The sequence below is a fragment of the Falco punctatus genome (assembly GCF_963210335.1).
Source record: "Falco punctatus genome assembly, chromosome: 8".
Taxonomy (NCBI): domain Eukaryota; kingdom Metazoa; phylum Chordata; class Aves; order Falconiformes; family Falconidae; genus Falco; species Falco punctatus.
In genome coordinates, this window is record NC_137588.1 from 36,846,737 (window position 1) to 36,871,264 (window position 24,528).

At 41.2% G+C, this 24,528-nt stretch overlaps 1 protein-coding gene across 1 annotated transcript in view; it reads right to left on the bottom strand.

The window, feature by feature from the left end:
• The window catches only part of LOC308068675 (uncharacterized protein), a 148,462-nt gene that overhangs the window by 23,811 nt on the left and 100,123 nt on the right, over positions 1-24,528 (bottom strand). The window contains exons 3-4 of the mRNA XM_080399675.1: positions 15,564-15,744; positions 11,709-11,872 (exon numbers count right to left, since the gene is read on the bottom strand). Of these exons, the coding sequence (XP_080255801.1) occupies positions 11,709-11,872; positions 15,564-15,744 (345 nt within the window). The remainder of the gene's footprint in view (positions 1-11,708; positions 11,873-15,563; positions 15,745-24,528) is intronic.

Consider the following 24,528-nt stretch of genomic DNA (forward strand, 5'->3'; position numbering starts at 1 on the left):
AATTGCTTTTGGGAGGACTAAAACCTCATTAAAGAACACAAAAATTAACCTTGCAGCCTCTAACATGGTGCAAGAGTCTTCTGGCAACAGATCTTCAATGCAAATGTATGTTATAGAGCTAGATGTCATATATGGGAAAAAGTAAGTATCCTTTCCCTGACTTGACATTATGCACGATGGTCAAAGAGACCTTCACAAGGGGACCAAAGATAATGTACCAGAAACAAAGAGCACATTTTTCTTGCTCTAGGTAAATATACTGATATGCATGGACAGCTTTTCCAGTTCTGGCACATTGCTTCAATCTTTTCTTTCACACCATGTGAACAAATGTTTATTTGCTTTAAGTCCAAGACAGGTTTTCCAAGGCAAAATCCATCCAGATGGTCACCAGACAAAGGGAGGAGTCTCAGATTTCTCTAAATAGTTTTTTAAACCAAAGAAATTTTCTACAGTGTTCTTCACTGATGATGCCTTTTCTGCTGTTGCTCACGACATTGATGGAATAAGCTGCTTTTGTTGATTAAAGCTCTGCAATCCCATAGGCAGTATAAATCCTATCAAAAGGTTCATCTTCTCAGATGTTCTTTTTAAGTTCTTTAACTATGGTTTCTGAATTCTCCCTACTATTTAAATCCTCATAGCTAAGCCCTTCATGCTACCTTTACGTAGTTCCTGAAAATTACATGAGCACTGTATGTAGTACACATTTACTTCAAATTAATATCTATGTTATTGTTGCACATGTATCACACACAGTGCCCCAGAATTGCACTTTTCATGTACTGCACATGTAGTGGATGTGTAGACAGATGTTTGATGAATGTTTGTATATTATTCCTGGTTTGTTTCTTCAAAAACAAAACAATCACCCAAACCTTTAACCCCAAAATCTCATTTTATGCCCTCTATGCTGTTTAAAATATTGCATTTCTTTTGCAGACCAAATGTTCTTGCCTGCTGTTTCAGAAACAATCCCTTTTGTGGATGCTGGTGACACAGTTTGCTGCAGGCTTGCTTGCCACTGGAAGTATACACTGCTTTCATCCAGAAGTAAAACGTAAGAGGTGAGGTCTAGCACTTAGTGCATGAATGATGTATTGATTCCTCTAGTAAAGTAAAATCTTCAGCTGTGATTAGCCCAAACACATTGTTTAAATAAGGAGGGTCTTCATCGCAACCCAGGCTTCCATATCCTAACTGGTTGTGCACAATCCCCTTTACTAGGGAACTTTATAAATAATACCATGCTGTTGGAGAGCACTGTGTGGGCTGGGGGACAGTGGAGGAGTTTTGTGGCTGCTGGGTGCTGCAGGGATGCTGTGGTGCATGCACCTGGGAGGGCAGGCTGCAAGCATGGTGACCCCCTGTGGCAAAGCATCGTGGATGGGACTGGTGGGACAAAAGTACCAGGAGGTCAGGGCAGAAGAGTTTACACGTGCCAAAAGATACTGAATGGAAAACCCTGTCCCTGGGAATGTCCTGTGAGAAAGCAAGAGTGAGCCAGAACAGCAGTGTGGCAGGTGGATCAAAGGATGTGATAGATGTGGTAGGAGAGGGTGCTTGGGGCAGTGAAACGTGGGCAAGAAACATCAGTGAGATGTCCTCACAGGTTTTTGCTCCGGATTATTGCAGAGGCCATGTTATTTATGGGTAGTAAATGTCCTTTGTCAGTGATTTTCTGTTCATGCCCTGTTCACTAATTAATACGCATTTCATCTGAGCGGGACAAGACTTTTTTTAGGGAGCTGTTGAAAAATCACATGGATTTGGGTATGACTCGTACTGCCTTTGTAATTTCTTGAGATTCACTTCACTAGAACCAACTTTTGACATCCTGAGGCTTGCGAGATGGTTAAATAGCTGTTATGGTCCGTTTGGTCATCACACTTGGTACTGTACTCCACATGTGGCTTAAAGTGTGTGGCATTAAAGATGAAGGATGCCTGTCAGGGTGAGATGGATCCAGCAGCCACCCATTCAGCAGGTCACGTGGGATCTGGTTACCATCAAGGCAGCTGAAGGACTTGAAACAGCCAGCTTCAAACCATCAAGGCAGCTGAAGAACTTGAAACAGCCAGCTTCAAACTCCTGCTCCATCAGTGTGTATGAACTTGGCAAGCACAAAAAGTCTTTCTCTTCCTCTATGAAATGGGGAAAAATATGCTTCCCCATCTCACATGGTCCTGAGGATAAACTCCTGAAAGCTGCTGAGGTGCTCAGATCCTACAGTAATGGAGGCAATATAAGTACAGTAGATTGACAGTCTCTCCATTAACTTTGGATGAAACCTTATAGGCTTTGTGTATTTCTTGCAATGTTCAAAGCAAGTAATTATCATTATTTCCATCTGTTCTTCTCTGCCTGTGTCCTTTAGAAGTTATGGCAAAGCTTGGTGAAGTAGAAAGACTGTGTGACTCAGAAACGAGCAATGTGAAACAAAACCACTCACAAAAGTATGTCTGGAAGAACATAACACATTCTCAAAACTGTTACCCTTTGAGTAAAATAATACATACATAGTATCAAGTCTGAAATTTTTGCAAATTATTTTGTGAACCATCATGAAGAATGCCTTTGGGGCTTGGGTGAACGGCACCTAATCACCAGCACGTTCAGCTAACAGCACAACTGGATTTTATAATAAGTAATTCCTGAGTATTGGCATGCTTTAGTTTTCAAAACACTTCTATTTTACAGTCTCTGTAAAACTGTCTTAGAAATGGACAGTGTTGTTGACTCCTTTGAGAAGAATAACACAAAAAACTTGCTATGGGTAAAGAAAACCAATCCCACAGAGCAATCACTTCTGCCCAACAAAGTAATGCTCACCCAGAGCAATCACCATCTTTTACCAGAGGTGTTAAAAGACCTATAAAGTCACTTCAAAGTGGACAGCTAACTATTGGCTTTGTATAAACCCAGCTGCAGCAAAAACTGGAGTTAGGGTCTCTTCGAGAAGGTGAAAAGCAGATTGGCGATGAAGTACCAGCCTAAGAGGTAAGAAAGAACTGTGATGTCTCTAAAATTGCTGTCTTCTTAAAACTCACATATGCGTTAGCCGTCTCTTAAATTCTGTTTAGCTGGTGCCAAATACCCTGCTCAAACTTGTCCCTAAATCCAAATTCCCAGCTTCTGGGGAAAATACAGGTTTTTACCTATATTATGGTTTCTCAGTTCCTCTGCCTGTATGAAAGTTTATGAAATGATGTTGCAGCTCCTGTTAAACACTCTTTATTTGTTACAACATAGGCAGACACTCAGAAATATGATCAATGGTTAGGAATAAATTCACATTTATCATATTTGAGCCTAGATAATGTGTGAGATTATTTCTTATATTGCATTCCCAGCAAGCTTTAGTGCCTTTCAGGTCTCAGAGAAAACCACTGCCTCCAGCAAGTGCCCTGGGAAAGCCTTTCGGAGCCATAGTGAAAGGATGCCCAGGGAGTCACTGGTTCTATCTCACAGGTGTCATGCATCCTTTTGGGAAGCAGAGAACTGCTTTTCCAGCTCCATGTAGTAGAAAATCAGCGCTGGTGTAAAGCCAGACAAGAACGAGGGGACCCAGGAGAGCTTTGAAAAACTTCTGGAAGCAGTTGGCTGGGCACTTGAGTAACTTGAAAAGTGCACAAAGTAGGTGGAGAGCAGGGCAAATGGTTAGTTTTGCTTCCAGGATGATTTTCATGTGGATTCAGGGGGATTACAAAATGGTCTTTCCTGTTCCTAAGTGGAATGGTGTGGGAGGCAAAGGTCAGACACTAAAGGTTTCCATTGGACCAGGTCCCGGCACACCTTGGCTTTCGAAACATTTTTTACAGTTGTTCAGACCCTGCTCAGAATAGGACAGCATCGCTGGCTTCCTTGATGAGCATCAAAAGAGGAATAAAGACAAACTGGCACCTGACACTCTAAGGTTGCTTTTAGGTTCATCCTGCTTTCCTTATTCGATCAGTGTATCTAAAGCACATAGGTGCCTAGGGAAGCATGGATTTCTGCCAAAGGCTCTTGTGGGCAACTTCTGCTTCTGTTAAAGAGGCTCAGCTTTAGTTTCCCCAAAAAATCTGTTGGCAACCAAGGTGTTAAAATTCTGCATTCACCACTAGAAAATATGGGTAGAAGCAAAATGTCCATTTGAAAATGTATTTCCATCTATGTTTGGGTAGGCCTGCGTGTCTGGAAATGTTATCAAGGTTAATTAGAAAAATTATCTCATCAGAACAAAAAAAAAAAATCAAGCGAGTGGAATCTCTCTGCCTGAGACACGCTAATCTTTCCTAGCTTGGTTTCAAGTGCAACTGCGATCCATCAAAGTCATCCCCCTGTGCAGTCCCTTGAGGACATCAAAAGTTTAGCCGAGTGTGGCAATACTCACACCGCACCTGCAGCATTAATGAAAACAGGTGTTGCAGCTGCTACTGCCAGCGGTGTGCAATATAATTTTTTTAAAAAATAAAAAAATCAAAACTGACATATTCATGCTGTTAAATACTGTTGTCCCTATTTGAAAATGTAAGTTTTTTTCTTTCTGTGGTTTGTGAATACCTTCCTTGAGTTAAAAAGAAGTCATGGCCATTCTCTGTCTCTTTTGTCATTTGACTGTTCTCGTTCAATATTTGCTTACATGCTTTTCAGATATTTATTTTTTTCTTTTAATCAAGTAAGATGCGTGGCCAGGCAGTACAGTGAATGAGAGGTGCATTCCTGTAAAAGTGGCTTTCAAATGAAAAGCTAACGATATCACTGATTCTGTACTTGCTTGGGCTGCACCCCATCAGGCTTTTTTGCTTTTTTCAAATGGGCAGTCATCACCACTGGTACCTTGCTGGTCGTTCAGCCCATTGATTTTAAAATGTTCATTGTCTCCTTCAGTAAAGTGGGGTTTTTTTAATATCAAAAAGCCTCACACAGCGTGATTCACTGCTCACCTGTCATGCAAATAGGGTACTGTTTGGAAAAGGCTGTAACAGAAGCCAGATATTTCTGTTTTCAGCTGCAATGATATTTTTCACATTCTCCTTTGGGAGGATTTTGCTATGTTTCTGGTTCCCAGACTTTTCTCTCGTCATTCACAGGACACATCTCTTTGACTCCAGTTTCAGGAGAGCAAGATTTAGCCCGAGGTGGCTCCTCCATGAAAAATTAACTCTAAATTGCTCTCTGTTTTGCTTTCTTGAGAGCTGCCCCATGCATCTGATACAGGTCTTTGCCTGACCCCTCTGCTCAGGCACAGCTCCTCGTAGGTGGTGGAGGGGGGGGCTCTGAAGTGCCAGCCTGAGATCAAGCAGCAACAAAACTGTCAGCACTGAGATCTGTTTTTACATTTTGCTACACAGTGTCACCATAAATAAAATGGGAAATCACTGCCACAGCTCTGTTGCTTTCTCCCTTTATCAGTCCTTGTCCTTTCTGCTGCAGCAATACAAAACAAGCAAGAAAGAAAACAAATTAAATTACTCTCTGGTGCATGGATAAAAAAAGAAAAAATGTCATTTAGCCCAGAATTCCCGCTGGAACTGCCAGGCTGCAACGGGGAGAAAAATCTCATAATACCACTGCTGTGATGTGCAAGAGTATGAAGTGGTTGCTACCTCTCCTGGCCAAGCACTGTGCACGGGAAGGCACAACAGCCTCCCAGTTTGCAAGGGGTACAGGGAGCCACAGTACCATGGTGGAACCTCCACCCCCGGGGAGCTAGGAGGTTCCCCCAGTTAAGAAGAACCTCAGTCACTGACTCCTGATTAAGGAGTCATCCTCACAATGCCACCACTACAGGTTCAAAGCATTGTGTGGGGCTTATACTAACACTTCCAATGTTCTTACTCTGACCATATAGGGGATACAATTTTAGCCCTATTGTACGAACAAAAGTTGGTAGCTACAACCTTTTCTGACTTGTTATTTATTATTTACTACCAAAGCACCCAGGAGCCACAGTAGCAGAAAGAAGTAATCTTGGTCCGTTGCCAGTTCCTTCCATCTGAGTATCTCAAGCTGGTTTGCATGTAGTAATTGGTTTCCAGATCTCCAATATCAGTGTAATGGCTTGTGGGGTAACCATGGTCAGCGAAAGCACTTGTTCAGGCATCGTCACTCACATGCACGTGGTCCTATTGAAGTGACAGACATCTGCCTGCAGACATGGAGAGAAGGGACCTGGCACCTTGCAGAAGGGGTTTAAGCACTGGGTTTCTGCATGCCAGACCACTGCTGGCTCTGCCCTCAGCACCACTGCCTCTGAAGTGCACTGTAGAGCAGGTCATTTGTAATTAGATATTCCTGCTCTATATGCAGCATCTATATTTACAGACAACAACTCTGCAGCAGAGCCTTCATCATTAGAACAAGGTATTTCTTGACTTGAAATCTTATTCACGTGTAAAACTGAGCCTTCAGAGATATGTATAAATTAACCAAGAAATACACTCCACTGCACTGATATGTCAATGAGATTGAAAGCTTTTTAAAAAAAAAACATGTTTTGTGACTACTTCTGGCTATTCAGATCACTGGCCAGAGACAATACACAATCTGGAACTCATCAAAATCAGAGCAGCATCGAGAGTTCAGCGCAGCCTGCCACATACACTCTCCAGCAGCAGATCGGAAAGTTTTCAGTCTCCAGATTTTACCTTGCAAGTAACACAGGCTGACTCCTTAAATGGCTTTTTAAAACCCAATTTTGTTTCCAGTGTAATTCACAATTAGAGACCCTCTTCTCTGTTGCGAAGTGTTTATGTTGTTCCACACTGATCTGCAGTGTCCCTAATGAGCAGTTAACAAGATGTCAATTAATCATGCAAATGGAAGAAATAGATGATTGCACTACCTGGAGCTAAGATTTGGGACTTCATATAGTTAGCTATCTCTTATTTGGTTCTTTTATTTTTTTCTTAATAATTTCCATAACTTTCTGCTTGTGCCTTTACACATAACCAGATGGTCAGGACCTCCACTGCATCATCTTCTTACTGGTCCTGGAAAGGGACATTCCTGGCAAGACATACTTCAAATCAGCTACAAAGAACCATGTCTGTGTGTGATGGGTCCTGTTCCTTCAGAAGGTGTGCACCCTCTTGCACGCATGCTGTCCAGGTGGTCACCACATGTCTGCAAACCCAGCTTTTACCTGAAATATGGTGTTTTCTGGGAATATACAAAGGAACTTTGTGGTTCGGAAGGGGTAAACATCATTTTCTGGCTATGCAGGACACTGCACCAACAGATAGGAGGCAGTTGCAGTGCCTAACCACCACCCCCACCCCCCATCACTACTTCTTAGTCATGGAGTTAGTTTGAAAACACATTTAAGATTTAGGGACAAAACTCCCACATTCTCAATATACATGTCATCAGTGTTGCTTGGCATAAAATGAGGCTGGGCTCAGGAAAGCTTACACACATGGCAGTGTTAGGACTTCAACTCAGGTCACCATCAGAAAAACCATAAGCAATATCAACCCTGTTAAACACCAGTATTTTTTTCCATCATCAGGCAAAGAGATGCAGGGCTTCCATATTTAACTATCCTAAAGAATTCTCAAGGACAAACAAATGACTCCCCTTGCACAATTGCTTAGAAGGATAAATCTGAGTAATTGCGTAGATTTAGAGGACTGGAGAATATTGTTTATGATGACTGAAACATGAACTCACAAGCAGAGTCAAACAAGGGACAGCAGAGCTGTTGAATTTCTGCTTAGGACATTTCCTCGACTGCCAGGCTGCCCAGATCAGCCAGTTCAGACTGTACAGGTGTGGGTATTTCAGGATGCTCTGTCTACCCGGAGGTGTTCTGAGGTGAGGGGATCAGACTGATGGGGCATTAGCCTGGGGAGAAGCTGCAGGAACCAGGAGGACAGTAGGCTCTGCGGGGAGCTTCCCAGAAGGGATCCCTCCAGTCCCCCAAATCACCCATTGAAGGTGAATCTCCTCCATCGTGGACACAGTTACAGAAATCCCATGTCAAAAATGAGGAGGGTCCTGGGAGGGCATGGCATGTGGGGCAGCAGCTGGGCTTGGGGATGGGGCTGGTGGCCACATGGCTCCTGCATGGCTCCTCCCTGCAAAGCCATGTCCTGTGCTGCTGCCCCAGGGGATGGTGCAGTCCTCTCATGTCCTTTCCTCTTTCGTCCATCGGGAATTTCCTCTCATTAATTTCATTTTGTAGTTCTGTGTTTTCCTGAGTATATGCATTGATTTTGATTTCTTTTTTTCTTTTTTTTTCCCCTCCTTTTTTTTTTTTTTTTTTCTTTTTCCTGGCAAGACTTATCCAGCAATTATTTGAAAGGCTGCGAAGGCATCTGGGGAGTTTCTCTTGTGCTGTTATGATTTAGGCTTGAAATTGCTTAATTGCTGTTTCCTATACTTCTCATTTTCAGTTCCCTAATGACTGTGTCGATTTGTTGCCTATTATTCCCAATGACAGGGCAGTGTTTTGTGCCTATGTTTCAACAGGACATTTTAAAATCTGTTTCCTACAACCTGCAGAAGGATCTAGCCTTTCTTCCTGTTTTGCTCCTTGTTTGTGTTGGCCGTGAGGAATTCTCAGGTACAGCACCACCAGTTGCAGGCAAGATTACATTTGCCCAACATCTGAATGCCACTAAGCATGCTCAAGGTTTTCCTATGTTTATCTATCACATATTGCTTTTAATTTAAATCATTAATTACTGATTAATTGTGTAAAAAGCCAATATTATTGGCTTTTTGTGAAGAATTGCAGTAATTATAATGTTATAAAAATCTTGAGTTAAAAAATACACAGCAAAACAGTAAGGACAACAGAAGCAGAAGGAAGGAAAGCAAAATTTCAGTGGTGTGAACAAGTGAGCGCAGAGAAAAATAAAATAGGCATAAATGAACTCCCACTTATACTGGGCTAAATTGGAAAATAGTCCCCAAACCTCAAATTTAAAACGTTGGTGAGATGAATGATCAAATCCAGGATGTCTTTTTACTGTTGAAGCAGCTCTTAACCTTGGGACAAACACCCTGCCATTTGATGCAGTTCTTCAAGATAAAGCAAGGCTTCTCTTCAGGTCAAATACATCCTACAGTTTTGTGGCTACTTATTACTGCAATAAGAAGATAACTGATAGATCACTTTACATAGCACTAAATTTTTCTGTTGGAGACAAACTCACTTGTTTTCTCAGTTTGTTTTCTGTTGCCTTTGCTCTCAGATCTCCAATTCTGCATTTTAGCATTGAAAGATGAAGAATAAAGACCTGTTTCAGACCCCTCTTTGCCATCTTGTATCTCCAAACGTTGATCTGCTGCACAGAAGCTGGTTTTGTTTTAGAAGGGATTCAGAGTTGTCTCTGCTGTCTGTACAACCTCAGGAGTTGGTTGAAAAATCCTCATTTTGTTTGCTCTTTTATGTTGATGGGTACTTTAATGTAACATCAGCCAAACACAAGTTGAACTTTATCAATAAAGTCTGTCAGGTGAATGTATTTGCAAATATGAATAGTGCTAATAATTTATTTTTAAATTGATTTATCATACTGATTATTGGAAGTATAATATGTAAAATTAGGTTATGAAGAAGAAATCAAGCTTATGCATAGAATGATGTCCAGTGTAGTATTAGCTATCTGAAACCATATGGCATACTTTTCAGAAGATGACAGGTGGTAGCCAGTGCTGAGAAGGAGAGTCCTCTTGGCTCCAAGTGCTAACAGAGGACTCTAAGCATATGTTCCTCCAAGAAATTTGCATGAAGTTTGAAAAGGAAATACTAATGATGCCTTCATAAATTCTCTTCTTTCCTGGCTCTAATGGAGTCATTTCAAGCTTCTGACACCTTAGATTATTACTTGATCACAGGACCTAACAGAAGCTGCTGATACTAATGGTCACTGATATTTCTTAACCGTACAAACCAGGATTTGATATGTGTAGTGTGCAAGAAGGGCAGCTTCAGTGGGGATGTAAGGCTTCCTCCAGAGGTGTGACCTCTTGTCATTTTTCAATGAACAACATTCTGTTTTTATTAAGTACCACATTCACTATGTTTATCCATTTTGTTTAATTTCATTTAACCACACTTTCAAGGATCACCTGCATGATTCCATTTTTCATGACTTAATGGCTGAATCCACTGGGCAAAGTCCCAGAGATTTGGACCCAGAGGGCTCTGAGTTCCTCCACATTAGGTGCAACGTCTCAAAGGTGTCATCCCACATAGCCAATTTTGATAATTTGCAGGTTATCTGAAAAGGTCAGGTCTCATCTTAGACCTGAGAGCACACTGTCCGTTGTATATTTTATCTCCCAGCACAGGTCTCACTGGAGCACCTGAATAACTTACAGTTTGCACTGTAATTTGATATATATTCACATAAAGTGAAAGTTTAAAACTCAAACAACTGCCAGTCAGAAACATGGCTGGAAAAATGCCAATTTTTGTCCAATTTTATTCAAAGCATTTACAGCTTACTTGGTTACTTTGATGTAGTGCACTGGGTCAAAATACCCACCAAACACTTTTTGTTATGTTTGAGGCATGTATTTAGAATTAGCTTAGACAAGGTGCATTACCCTTGAATTATCTGTGTGAGCTAAAGCAAAGCAGATGCAGAAAGAATGTGATTATCTTGGTAATGTTTGTGAAACAGATGCGAGCGCTAGCAGAAGAATAAAGCACCCTTCTATGTTACTAATGTTGTTGCCACCAGGTTAATAATACACCGCACATCCACCACCTCCTAGATAGATATGTGAAAAAAATATGGTCGGGAAAAGGTCGTATCAGAAATATTTATCTAAAAGACGGTTTACCCATTGAAACAGTGAACAGACTTTGGCGTCTGACTCCTACAGCATCACATCCCACAGGTTGGAAAAAAACAAGAATCACATTTCTGTTCCCTTTACTTTCTTTTTCAATCTATTTTGCCTCAATGCAACATATTCTAAAAAGACAAAAAACAAGCACAAACTGCATGATGAGACCAGATATGATCCAGGCTCTCCTCTTTGCAAGAATTTAGCCATTTCTCTCAAGTTTACTATAGGTTTGGCGATTGTTGAACCCACATGAAGGAATAGAAGGTGCATAGATACACATTTGCCTGGACAGCAACCTTGTGCCCAGCTTGCCTCTGTTGTGTGGGTGACAGGGAGGGGTGGGGGCAGCCAGATAATCTCTGGGGTTGGCAGCCAAGGCCGATCTTAGAAGCCCTCATGGGGCAATTTGTTCTGCCTAAGAGTGATGAAGTGACTAGCAGGTGCTTTCACATGCCGACTGAACTCCATACATTTTTTTTGCAAAGGGGCTGGAAGCAGCTGGTAGATGCTCTCATCTGGTATTAGCACATTCATCCTGCTTTCCTCATCAAGGATCATAGAATCATAGAATGGTCTGGGTTGGAAGGGACCTTAAAGATCATCTAGTTCCAGCCCTCTGCCCTGGGCAGGGACACACCCCCTGCCTCAGCCCAGGCTGCTCCCAGCCCCATCCAGCCTGGCCTGGAGCACTGCCAGGGATGGGGCACCCACAGCTGCTCTGGGCAGCCTGGCCCACCGCCTCACCACCCTCACAGTAAAGAACTTCTTCTTCATATCTAATCTAAATTCACCCTTTTTTTAGTTTAAAACCATTACCCCTAGTCACTTTGCCTAGCCCAGGAGCTGTTGCCCTGAACTGTGTAGCCCGTAGGAGAAACTCCCAACACTCCCTGTTACGGTACAGTCTTGCCTACCTCAGCATCTGCTTTTACTCCTGAGCAAATTGGGTTGGGGCTGTGGCCTCCCTTAGCAGTCCTGCTTTTCATCTTCCCTGAAGGTGCTGTGCAATGGAGCACCTGCCATCTTGCTTGGTCCATACATAGGTAATGCAAAGGATAAAGGTCCTTCATCCCTGTCGCTGGAAATAAACAAAACAGATGGGGAATTTAGTGTCATGCAAGGCACTAAGTCATACCTGACACAAAGTTATGATGTGAGATAAATCAGAAACATAACAACTTGGCTATCAACACTCAGCCCAAAGTAAAATGGCATCTGTGGGCATTTTTCTAGGCATGATTCCTTCACAGATTTCAATCCCCGGTGGAAAAAAAAAAAAAAATCCGTAAAGACGTCATGCATTTGCCTACTAAAGAAAATTGGCAAAGGAAAGATTAAAAAATATATATTTCTGTCACCAGGCTTCTAGGGAATACGCACAGAGCTCTATCTTACTCTTCAACACTGCACAAGAAACAGAATGCAAAATTTCCGCCTTGAAATACTTTGGCACAAACAACTACTCTGCACTATTTGTTTAGAAATCCAGTGGGGCTTCACTGAATAAAAGCTGGTATCTTCATACTGGTAGCTGAAATAAGAACTAATTTCATGCACAATTGGCAACACAGAAGGAACTTCCTTGATATCCAAAGAGCAAAAGATTTTATGAGGCTGCATATGTATTTATGATTATTTAAGGTTCTTGTTATAATGAGGATCCTTTAAGGAGAGGAATTTTGTATTTTAATTTGCATAAAGACAATAAAAACTCTTTGAGAAGCAATTTCTCTCTATATAAAAAGTGAGAACATAGCACCTTAGTGGCACAGACATCTGTTACTTAAGCAGATGCCACCATGTAAACTCCATCAAGCAACACTCTCCACCAATCAGAAACCACCCAAACTGCATCTGCAGCCAAATTTCAGTGGGTGGCTGGGAGCCTCCAAAACAGGTTGAGAAATGATGGGCTTTTCTTCAATGTCCTCATTAAGCATTCAGTGGCATTTATTTGTTCATTGTTAACGAACGCTACTGTATCATATGGCTCTGTAGCTGCTCTTTGGTATGAAGTTAATCCCCATGATCTACAATCTGCAATTCTTGCTTATGAGATTCATATCAAAGGAGCACTAGCACTTCGACACGTGAGATAAATAACCACTTCTTTGTTTCTCATTATGACTGTGGTTCAATGTCCTCATTCGGGAGCTGATGTATCAATATCTCTGAAACAGATTAAATATTGCCTGCTTAAGTGCTACATGCAGTGATACAGACTCAGGGGACTATATTCAACAGCCAAGCAGCACTGACAAAGTCTGGGGCTGATAAGCCCTTTCTGAAGTTAGCTTACACTTTAAATCAGGAGTTCATGAAATGCATTAAGAAAAACTATTATATTACTTGAATGGATGGCAGTACAGTTTATATGTTACACCTTGAAGTAAGCAGTAGGATTTTCAATCACTTGATAACCTTGAAACTGCTAAGGTATCAAATCGCTATCATGAATATTGTGCAGGAACAGAAATAACGTAGAAAGCTGCCTTTGTGAATAATAATGTGGGAAAGAGCAATGTTCTTCTGGGCTGGACTCACAATAGCACCGACAAGAAGATACACATGAAGTCAAGGCATGTACTTAAATAAGCATATTTGCATGCGGCTATATATCAATCAGTTATCAGTACAGCTACATCTTACCTGACCCACAGAGAAAGTAAAAAGCCTGCTAGATAACCTAACTTGGCCGTGCAGGAAAAAGAAACTGCAAGAAATTCATTTTTATATGTGCAACCAAAACTATTAGGATAAAATACCCCGTACTTTGATAGGCATTACATCTTGACTGAAGTATTTTTTACAAATGAGCATAGTACGAGTCCTTCCATGCAGGAATTTAATTTAAAAACCCAAACAACATATCTTCCTGGTTTGCAAGCAAGACATGTTAATAAATCCTGAGAACTGATTCTGATTTCATTCACACTGGATGAAAATGCAGAGATTTCCTGGGGAAGAGAAATCTGAGGCAGCCCTCCAGACTCCCATGTTTATGTCCTGAATCAGTGGAGTTTATACCAAACTCTGTTTTTGTTCTGAAGTACAACAGGGTTTTAGTCTTGTGGCATTTTCAGGTGACACAGCCTACTGAGATCATCTGACAGCCATGTGAAAACTCAATGTCTGGAGTGATTCATCATTGTGTCAGTTTGTCCTGCACTTTGTCACAATGACTGACAATAGGGGAAACTTGGAAATAATACAAAGATTCAACGCTTGCTGATAATGCCTGCATTGTGATTAGAGCAGGCGGTGAGCGTGTGAGGAGAATGCTAATTCTGTTCCCCACCCCCTATTTCATACCGCTTTTCCTTTCAACAGCTGGGTGTCTGCGCTTGCTTTCTTAATCTTCACTTCTGTGGCATTTTTAAATGCAGAACCTTTTTTCCAGTGTGTTAAAGAGCCATATTATTACAAATGCAAAAAGAGGCAATATCGTGCAGATGGGTAAATTCTGCCAGCGATGCTAGGCACTGCCTGGTCAGAAGTGTCTCTGAGTGGACGTGCCCTTCCCTGCTAAACACTAACCTTATCAGATCATCTCACCAGCACCTGAAATAACATTAAAACATTTTAAGCAGTGATTGCAGGAACGGTATTAAAACCAGTAAGCACATGTGAATTTGCATGTGGAGAAGGATCTTGCGGAAGGGTCTTATAAAAAATGATTACGGAGAAATTTTTCCTCTATTTTGCATAGACTTGCAATAAAGGTTTAAGATAATTGCTGACTCGATAGGGTATTGACACACCAACAGCCAGAAAGACCGGTTGCAGCAACTTTCATGCTCTAAAGCTCCTCAAGTTTTATCAGTGTTCACAGCAACAACATCAAAGACCATGGACTCAGCTGCGTAATTAATCGGGAGGAAAAAAGAGGCCTTTTCTGAGCACTCCAGCTGTCCAAGTTATTTTCTGGGTAAAGAACAGGGGGGGAAAAACCAGCAGCAAGAACCAGCAAGCCAAACGTTGCTGCCTCTGCCGAAGAAATGAAGGCAGCAGAATATCTCCCATTTCTGTGGATGTAAGAGGAGCAAGAGGTTCTGGCTTATGTTCCCTACTTGGGGACAGGCCTGCAGCCCTGCTCCGGGGTGCGTGGGGTGAGCCAGGCTGTCCCAGAGGTTTTCCCCTGTTGACCGGTGTGGCACATGTTGCATCGCCAGCTGGGATGCAGAAACGGGCATGGGGCTGCAGTGGGCAGGGTGATGGCACACAGCTGCAGCTACGGTGGGTGACATGGGCTGCAGAGCGTGCAATTAACAGCTTTAGTTTCTTGTGGGGAAAAACAGCAGCTCTACTTAGAAGACAAGACACAGGCAAGTGTCAAACAATCACCTTTGCTCCATCTCTCCTTCAATTCTGCCTTTTTCGCTGCTTCTCCTGGTACGAGGCTCATGAGGGAGGCTGGACTAGCAAGCAGGTTTAGAAAAGACAGCAATAGCTCTGAGCTTGACAGATGATGGAAATTCCATTTTGTCCCCATTTTAATAATGGATGAGTGCAAATTTCTCTGAAGAATATTACTTGTTACAAACTCGGAGAGTATTTATAATTTCAGAGCTCAATCTCACAAACAGCCCATTTAATTAGATATGCACTATTATGCTTTAGAAGCCAGGCCCTTAGAAGCAAAAATAAAATAAAAAGAAATTTCTGATGGAAGAAAACGAACGATCCAGTTATCTAATTGGCACTAGCAATGTATTTTTCTTTAAACAAACATCAAACTTAAATAGATTCAGAAGAAAAGATGGGCAAACCTCCTGCAGCCTGGTACTCTGCTGTAAGCCTCTGGCTCTTTGTATGAAGAGCTGCACGATGCCAAAACTGGTTCAACACATCGGAGAGAAGCCAGGGTCTGATTCTGGTCTGGCTTATGCTGATATAAACCAGGAAAAAACACAGGCCAAGGTTCAGAGTGCTGAACTGCCACTGGTGAACCTGAAAGAAAACACAAGCAGATTAAAACAACTGGTAGAAAGTTATCTAATTTCCAGCAACCAGAGCTCATTGTGGGTCGGGTTTGCGTGAGCTGGAAGCTGAGGTAACTTAGGTTGTATATATTGGAGCGTAAGAGGCTTTTTAGTGCAATCAGCTAGCATTTTGTCTCTAACAAATAACGGCACACAGCTTGAAAATGTTTAATGAATTGGTACATTAATTTAAGCTTAGTAATACATTTCCATCCCTAACTGTAACACCGCTTGATGAACACAAGTATATGGTTTATTTGCTGAATATGGTTAATTTCAGGATGGTGAGTGAGGATGCAAGAACAGGGTAGATGTTAAAACACATCTACACAATAAACGATCCACAGATAAGAAAAATGTCAGAAGTTATCCATTAAATAAAGCTCCAGAAACATCACAAGCTGAGGGAAAGAATGACTTTACTGACATTGAAAAAATCTTCTCATTCACTTAATTTTCTTTTAAATGATCAGTAAGAAAAACAGTTATAATTGTTTTCACTCTGTTGCTTTGGCAAGATGAGTTTGAACCATTAGCTTAAGGTCTCTGGACCTTTAACTTGTGACAATGGTGATGGAAGATGCGAGTTTCCTAAAATATCTTAACAACCGCAACAGCATCTGTCCATGTAGATATTAAAGATATAGTCAGTGAAAGCAATACAAATCCACAATGAGATTGCAATCTAAACAGCTGGGAAACAATTGCTATGTTCAATCATTCAGGTGAAATCATTGCTGGCCTTTGGACTACCCATTACCTTTTTTCCCCCAGTTGTTTCTTTCTTATAATTAACATGTACTATCAAGTACAGGATTTAATTATTTTTTTTTTACAAAAAGCACTCTTCCATATGGATTGCAATTATCTTTGAAATATTTTAATATTAAGAAAACAGCAAAAAAAAAAGAGCAGTTTCTTTTTTAACGTTCCAGTTTAATTAAGAAACTGTTCAAGTAATTTGAAAACGTAGGCATTGAAATACCAATTAAGCTTAAGGCAAGTTTTCCTATTAATTTTGATGACACCAATACAGGGGTGTCACATCAAGGTGACCCCTTAGAAACAGGTTATTTTGAGTATGACGTTTGGCTATACTACTGCTAAAAAAATTAATTAATTTATGAAGAAACTACATGTACTTGGCTAATCCCAACAGGCTGAGCCTCGAGAACCACGACGCAGTTCTCACAACAGGTAACTTAGCAAATGTAACCTCCTTTCAAGGGTTTAATTACAATTTTTATTTCTCAGATGTCCACTTTGGGTAGCCGTCTTGTTGAAAAGTGAAAATATTTAAACATCGCTTTAAGTGTGCAGTATGAACACAACTGAAATCTAGAGTTTGAAATAAAGGCTATTCTAAAGTGCAGTAATTATTTTTTAAATTGTTCATTGTTCTAATTCTGTGTTGGCAGCTAAATGATAAATGTACCATTTTAAGACATTAAAATTCTTCTATTGCCTGAAACACTAATGCAGGAATACTACAAGTTTTCATGAGTGGCAGTAACATTAAGAAAGCAGAAGTCCATATATCTGATCTGAGTATTTACAATTAAAATTTTGAGGGTATCTGGGCCCATTAAAAAGCTCAGAATAGATTACCTTGCAGGAACAGTTACTGGAAACATCCTTACAGCCCCAGAGATATGAGTTCTTAAAGCCAGCCTGGTTATGGTGAATTTAAGTTAAATTTATCTCATTTCATTTTAGATCTCGAATTGGTTAATGAGGCTGAAATATGCTTTATTTCAGGGAAGTCATACTGATCTGGACGAGGAACAGAATTTACGCTGATGTTCGAGTCAAGTGCAAATACCACCATCACTTCTTCATTACCGTGTTAACTAGTGTGATCTGTTCTGCTCAGCAGAACTCAAGCAAAATGTCAGGCTCCTAAATGAAGAAGTTCCTGGCTCTCTGTGAGAAACAAGCTGGTTGGTTAAAAGTGCTTCAGCCTGTGTTTAATTCATGCCTTATAAGTGCTCTTTGGCAGAAGCTCTTGGGATCTGATCTTATGTCACACTTACTGAAACTCATTTAATTATTTGCAGCTGAGGAGGGCAGGGAGATGGTTATCACACAGGGAAAATCTAATCTTCCTCTTTATCAGCTTAAAACCCAAATGGGGGAGTCAGTTAGGATTCCTCAATCCCACCCCCTGGTAACTCATCTGTCAGTACATCACCCATTCCTTTTGGTGGCTTTTTAGGGGGTGTGTGATTTCTTCCAGAGATTTAAAGGGCTTTTGCAAGCACGTGTCCACAGTCTCCCTGAATGCAGACCCTGCCCTGGAAATCTCTAAGCTGCTGCTCCTTACCATGCTTCAGTCGGCAACAATGTCATTAATGTTGGGATTGCAAACATCCCCAGTGGTTGTTCCAGTTGCCAGAGGAAACAAATGGAGCAATTTGGATCCTCTGCAAACTCAGGCAGCCGCTGCCAAGCCAGGGACCATGCATTCACACTGCCATGCCAGTGCAAAGGGGCTGTGGCCCCAGTTAATACCAAGTTCTATTACAGACCAAGCTCCAGCCACAGATTTCTAAGTGTTTTGCATGGATCCTTGCTGGAAAAAAAATTGTATGCTTTGTACTAAAGGGTGGGAAAAGGTAGAAACACACATATTCTGCCTTTATGAGCAGAACATGAAATGGTTTTGATGGAAAGCATGTGCAGGATATGGTATTCAGCCTAAGGCTAAAGACAGGGAATAAGTGACTTTTATACCTTTAAAAATTGGCTTTATGACTATCATTAAATTAAAGCATCTTTCCTTGCGGGAAACTTTTGTTTCATCAGGGGTTGCATATCTCTTAGCACAATTAGTCACTTCCAAAGTGCTGTCATCATAAACCGTATTCTTTTAAATTGTAACTTAAGAAAATCAGACACACACACACATCATTTTGCATGAGGATGTTCAGTAGCAGTAAGTCTCAGACCAGTATGGTTAGATTTATGATAAATTCTTATCTGTGTGATTCTCTTTTTACAGATTCCAGCCTGAGCAACATATAAAATATATAGTGTAAATGTTTCCTTTGAAAACTTTTGTACGCTTCACGATTACATAGCTTAAGAAGTTTAGAAGCCTTGGGCAAGCAAGCTAACATATAAGAGGAACGCTTAAGAATTGTTTGTATGCTTGATTTGTTTTACAGTGCATTTGGTCTTTAGTTTTGATTGGATTGTCTTACTGAAACATGAAGGGCATTTAGAAAGTAAGAAAGTGAATAGGATACATTTGCAACTATATGCCCAAAAGCAAGATCTTAATGTCAGAAGTAAATTATAACAACCTACATTACTGATGACATACATTATAATTCAAAGCTTGGCAAACCACATCAAGGTTGTTCTTACCATGATCTGACAAAAATGTCTTTAAAGCCTTGTGTTCTGCAGGTTTACAGTAACCAGACTTCATTTATGCTAGGAATTTCATAAATAAAAAGCAAGCATTACCAAAGATAAACCTACTTCTTCTAAATGCTGCTGAATCAGTGTAAAAATTAGAACATTTTTACAAATAATCGTAAGACGAGGATGGTCCCAGTGGATAAGACAGATTTCAGCCATCACCTTTTACTATGGCATCTTTGGGTGACCTTGAAGTGTTTTCTAGGGATGAATCTATGAAAGGATTTAGATAGTCAAGTCTAAACTTCTTGCCTATCGGTGAAGGTATCCAAGGCCTGCAAGCACTTCTGCAGGTGACGTGGGATGTGCAAATGTGTGAAGTTCTCCTTGTGAACAGCAGAGAAGCACATGAGACTTCACCCGTCCCCTGGCACACCGCAGATCTCTCCTGAGTGTATCCCAGAGGATTCTCTGGCTCAACATTCCCCACCGGGACCCAGTCTCGCAGGAGGACTTAGCCCAAGCTCAGGATTCACAGGTGGGGGAAAGCAGGAGATAACACCCTCCCCAGTTCCTTACCCACGCAAAACCAGCCATAGTGCTCAGGCCAAGGGTGATGTAGCTCACTGCTCTGTCTCTGGCAGCAGCCCAGGAACGGCAGGAGCAGAGCTCTCTGTGCAGCCCGCTACACTGGCAGGAGTCCATACCCTCCCCTTGAACATGACTGCAGCCTCCAACAACCTGCAGTTCCTGCGCTTCCTTTGCAAAGAGCAATTTCTCCATATTTCCTAATCTTTAGAAGATTTCTCTTCTGTGGTTTTGCCTGGTCTTCCCCAAACTCCCTTAACCTTCAACATCCACAGCCTTTTCTGGCAAGGAGCTCCAAAGTAAATCACAGGTTGGGTGGGGGAAAAAAAAAAAAAGTGATCTCCTTTTGTTTGTTTTAAATCTGCTTTCATTTTGGAAGAGGGACTGGAAAGTCCCTGCTCACCCTCTCACTGCCATCGGTGATTTTATACATTTTTGTCATATCCCCCATCATGCTTTTTCCAAGCTAGAGTCCCAGCTTGCCTCCTTTGTAAAGGAAAGCCTTTCCAGCAGCTTAACGCATTCATCCCCACATATCTGATTCAATGCCTGATCTCTCCAGTGGGATTAAACCCCAAATCTCCCAGCATGTTGACCTGATGCCGAGATTCTCTCCTGGGTAAAGTGAAACTCTCCCCCTGCTTCAGTTTTTATATAAACAGGAGAAAAAAGAAAGCAAGAAGTGACAGCAGCCGCTTTCTGCAGGTTCCTGTTGGAGCACTTACAGGAATGATGGACTTGTGTTTCAGTCTCTGCTCCGCTAAATACTCCACCGTGATAGACTGATTATTCAAGGCTCAGGCACCTTTCACTCCGATGAATGGGAGTCTAGTTTAACTGCAGGGTGAATGACGACGAAGAGCAAGGTGATTGCTCCCAATTTACTCTGGTGGAAATGGCTACCACTTTAGAATCAGGCCCACTGAAAAACCAAAAATAAAAATATTCACAACCCCTAAACATAATAAGCCTGATTTGTCTTCGTTTCAGCTGCAATCAGTGAGAAACAACCATGCTGAAGTAAGGCTGAATGAAACATGAGATGGCATATTTAGGTTAACAATGGCTGAATTACTCTAGGTTTATTCTAGTGCAGGATTTAGTAAAAAATGATCCACGCTGTTGCTCTGTCCAGATGCTGGAACTGCAAGCTCCTGGCATGAGTGCCACAACATTGTCACATCAGCCCCCAACAGAGAGGGGCTGTGCTGGGGCTGGACGAGCAGGGGCTTCCCAGCCCCTCGGATGGGCTGGGAGCATCTTGCTTTGATCACCAGCTGTCAGGGCTGCGGCTGGTTTGAATCTGCCTGGTTCTGAGCATTTCATAACTCCTGAACTTTCCATTAAGCCCAAATTTATACCTAGTCTGCAACGAAACTCCATGGGGGTTTTATTTATTCTGGAAGCGTACACATACCAAACTAGGTCTATTCTCTTAGCAGAGCACAAGAGATTTTTGTTTTAAAATCCACATAGTATTATAATTTGTTTCCTGGAAATCCTAAATATCCCTAAGGGAAGTTCACCAAAAGTAAAAGTTCAGTAAACTAAAATCCCTTAAAAACCCACACTGTCTAGCTTTTAAAATAATATAATTTTTTGTATGCCATTGTTTGCCAATGACTTTGGCTGCGAAGCAGTGTTCTCTTTCCACTCTGGTTTGTACAGACAGAATTGCATGTAGAGCTTGTTCACGGCATATGCACAGTAACCTTGCACTGGGCTCTGCTGGCTCCAATGAGAAATTAAAAGGGACTTGTATGGAAAATTAAAAAGTAGCAACTGTTAAAAAAACCCATTTCATTCATGCTACTTATAACCCCTCTGAAAAGAAACTAATAAAAATGCCTGAGAAATCTTATGACAACTCTGAACACACATTAGTGCTACCATGATTTGCTGTGCTATTTACATGTGTTTCTTCTAGAAGCAAAGCCTGGGCACAATATTTCAAGGCACTAAGCCTTGGCAACTAATGCAAAATCTCATTATCACTCACTAACTACTTCTTTTTCTGTTTGTTTTTATTATAATTTTTTTGTATTGATTCCTTTACTATGGTAGTGGCAATGCATTGGTCCTGGGCTCCATAGACCAGGATCTAGTAATCTTACTTAAATCTGAAGCCTCAGCATAAGTCTTGAATCTGAGGGGACCAAGATGAAGCTAGAACTGTGTCTGTCTCCTACAGCCACTGAAGCATTCACAAAGTAATAGGAAGGGTTGCAAGGATGGGAAGAAACTCTCTGAGTATGTAGCTTGAAATTCCTCTCTGTGTTATCCTTTTTTGTTTTTACATGTGGATATCTCAAATGTATGTTTCTTAACCCAGACACTGTCCTCACATGTCCTGGGAGGCTGTGCTTGACTTTTATTAAGGAAAAGCCTTAATGGAAGAACTACACTTCTTTCAGGGAAATATACTGAAAATCACCTTGCTTTTCCCAAGGAACCCAGGCAGACTGTCATCCTGGTATTACACTCTAACATCACATTTACTCAATCAAATCTTTCCTCCACTGCACATAAGACAAATTTTTCCTTTTGAATCAGTCTCAGAGAAATGGTCACTAGGTTCAAACTCTGGGCAGGTGAAACAGCTCCCAGTTCCCCAAACACCATGAAATGGCACTGTAGGGAGGAGGAGCACACACCCAGCAACATGAATATGATCACTTGCTTTCCTAGAAGTGGAAATAAGGTGATTTGGCTTCAGCTGGTCTTGCTCAAGACACAGCAGCAACTGCTAAAAGGAAAGAAACAACGTCTGGTAATTAATACTATATGACAGTTTATGTAAATACATATAAGTTAGATGTTAACACTAATGTCATTGATTATCATCAATGTTATTAGACCAGAATCAAGATTTTCTAGCAAAATCTTCTCAATTAATATCTAGTCTAGCAGGGAAATACAGACAAGTGTTTCTTCAATATACTATTTAAGCAGCTAAAAAGCTCCCAAACCACAGTTATCCCAATGATGTGACAAGCACCAGCTATCCTTTCAGGGAGGTTTGCATAAATCTCAGAAATAACCTGTGTGGCATGTGACAAATTTGTGATTAGAAGAAAAACAACATATTCAAACTCTGTTACGCAGACTGGATCCAAAATGTTTAATGCCTCTTGACAATAATAAGCCAAACTGGATCAAAGTGCTCCCCCTAGTCTAAGGGGTCCCAAATTCAGACAAATTCCTGCAGGCAACAGGTTACTACCAGCTTGAGAGCTGAAGCTTAGCAGTCCTGGGCTTTTATCTATGGAGATTTTTGGTCTCAACCTATATAAAAGTTTATTTGGAAGTCTCAGTCTTGCCACTTGTGGATGCATACCCAAATTTAACATTAGCTCACAATTTATGAAGGCAGTAGCCTCTCCACCAGAGGTGCAGAAACACCACCACAGCAGGACATCTGCAAGCAGCTGAAATCCCGCTCACCAGCACCATGGTTGATGGCACAGTGGCTGATCAGCTTCAGCTTGGAGTGAAAAAAATAAAAGGCACCACATCCCTACAACAATAAATTTAAAGATTAACAAGCAGGCCTGGGAGTGGATTTGCAGCAAGACTTTTGTGCAGACAGGCTGCTGCAAAGATCACGTCATAGTTTTCACTTCTTAATGGTAGTAGTAGAATAATTTTATTTAAATGATCCTCAATTCTTCTATGTCCTAGCCTGTGGATTTTGGGTGACTGACACCCACAGCTGGTGTTTGGCCAGTCAGTCTGGAAGGACAAGCTTAGCATGAGCATGCAACTGGTTATTTTTCCTCTCTCCGCTTCTTATGTCCTCAAAAGGGAATACTGATTTTGAAAGAGACTAGGTTGGCAGCACACTGTGCTGCAAATGACAGGAAGCTATCCTGATTGCAATTTATAGGAGAAAGCATCCAGCACATAGAGATCACATTTACTTTCCCATATTAGGAAAGAGTTTAATAATAAACCTAAACATCTGCAAAGATCTCGTAATGACAAGGCAGTCCATCTGTAAGAGACTATGCCTGTGTCTTTCCTGTCCAATATCAGCATTTTCCTCAGAATCCTAAACATCTCTGCCACCATCACCTGTGGAAGCAACTTGCAAAACATTCAGTACCCAAACCTCTTTATGTGAACATTTAATTCTTAGAATGAGAATTTCTAAGCAATGACAATTTAAAATTGAGAAAACACAGAAGCTGGTGGGTTTGACAGTGAATTAAAATGGTATGAGGTCAGAGCTTGTCCAGCTGGGATCTGTCAACATTTGTGCAATAACACCTGACTGTTGAAGAAATAATTCCAGTTCAACCTGGACTGGAGTCTGAGAACCCCTTGGATGCTTGTCACTTATTTCTGTAAAAGTTTTCTGTTAATAAATCACTAGTATGGATATATTTAATAAGTACATTAAAAGATAAATCTAAACAAAGCTACATGTTTTGCCTATTCCCACAAATGCATCTTGATCACAGGAAAACTGGAAGCCATGAAGTTTCTTTGGATTTAAACAAAGCTAACTGAGGCCAGACTCACAACTGCTGCAGAGGATCAAACCCCACAAATTAAACTTTCCAGGGCTCCAAAACAAACGCTAGGCTTATTAAACCAGACTTACCATTCATTTATTATGTTGTCTGTTGACTAGATTATAAGCCTCAGGGTTCATCAATTCAGCATTCAACAGACACCCAGAGTAGTTGTCACTTGCGTGTTCATGCAGTTAAACAGAATTATGGAAGGAACGGGAGATGCCAGATGAAAACACATCAGTCGGCCCACACCTTCACTGGCAGACCTTGGGCCAACC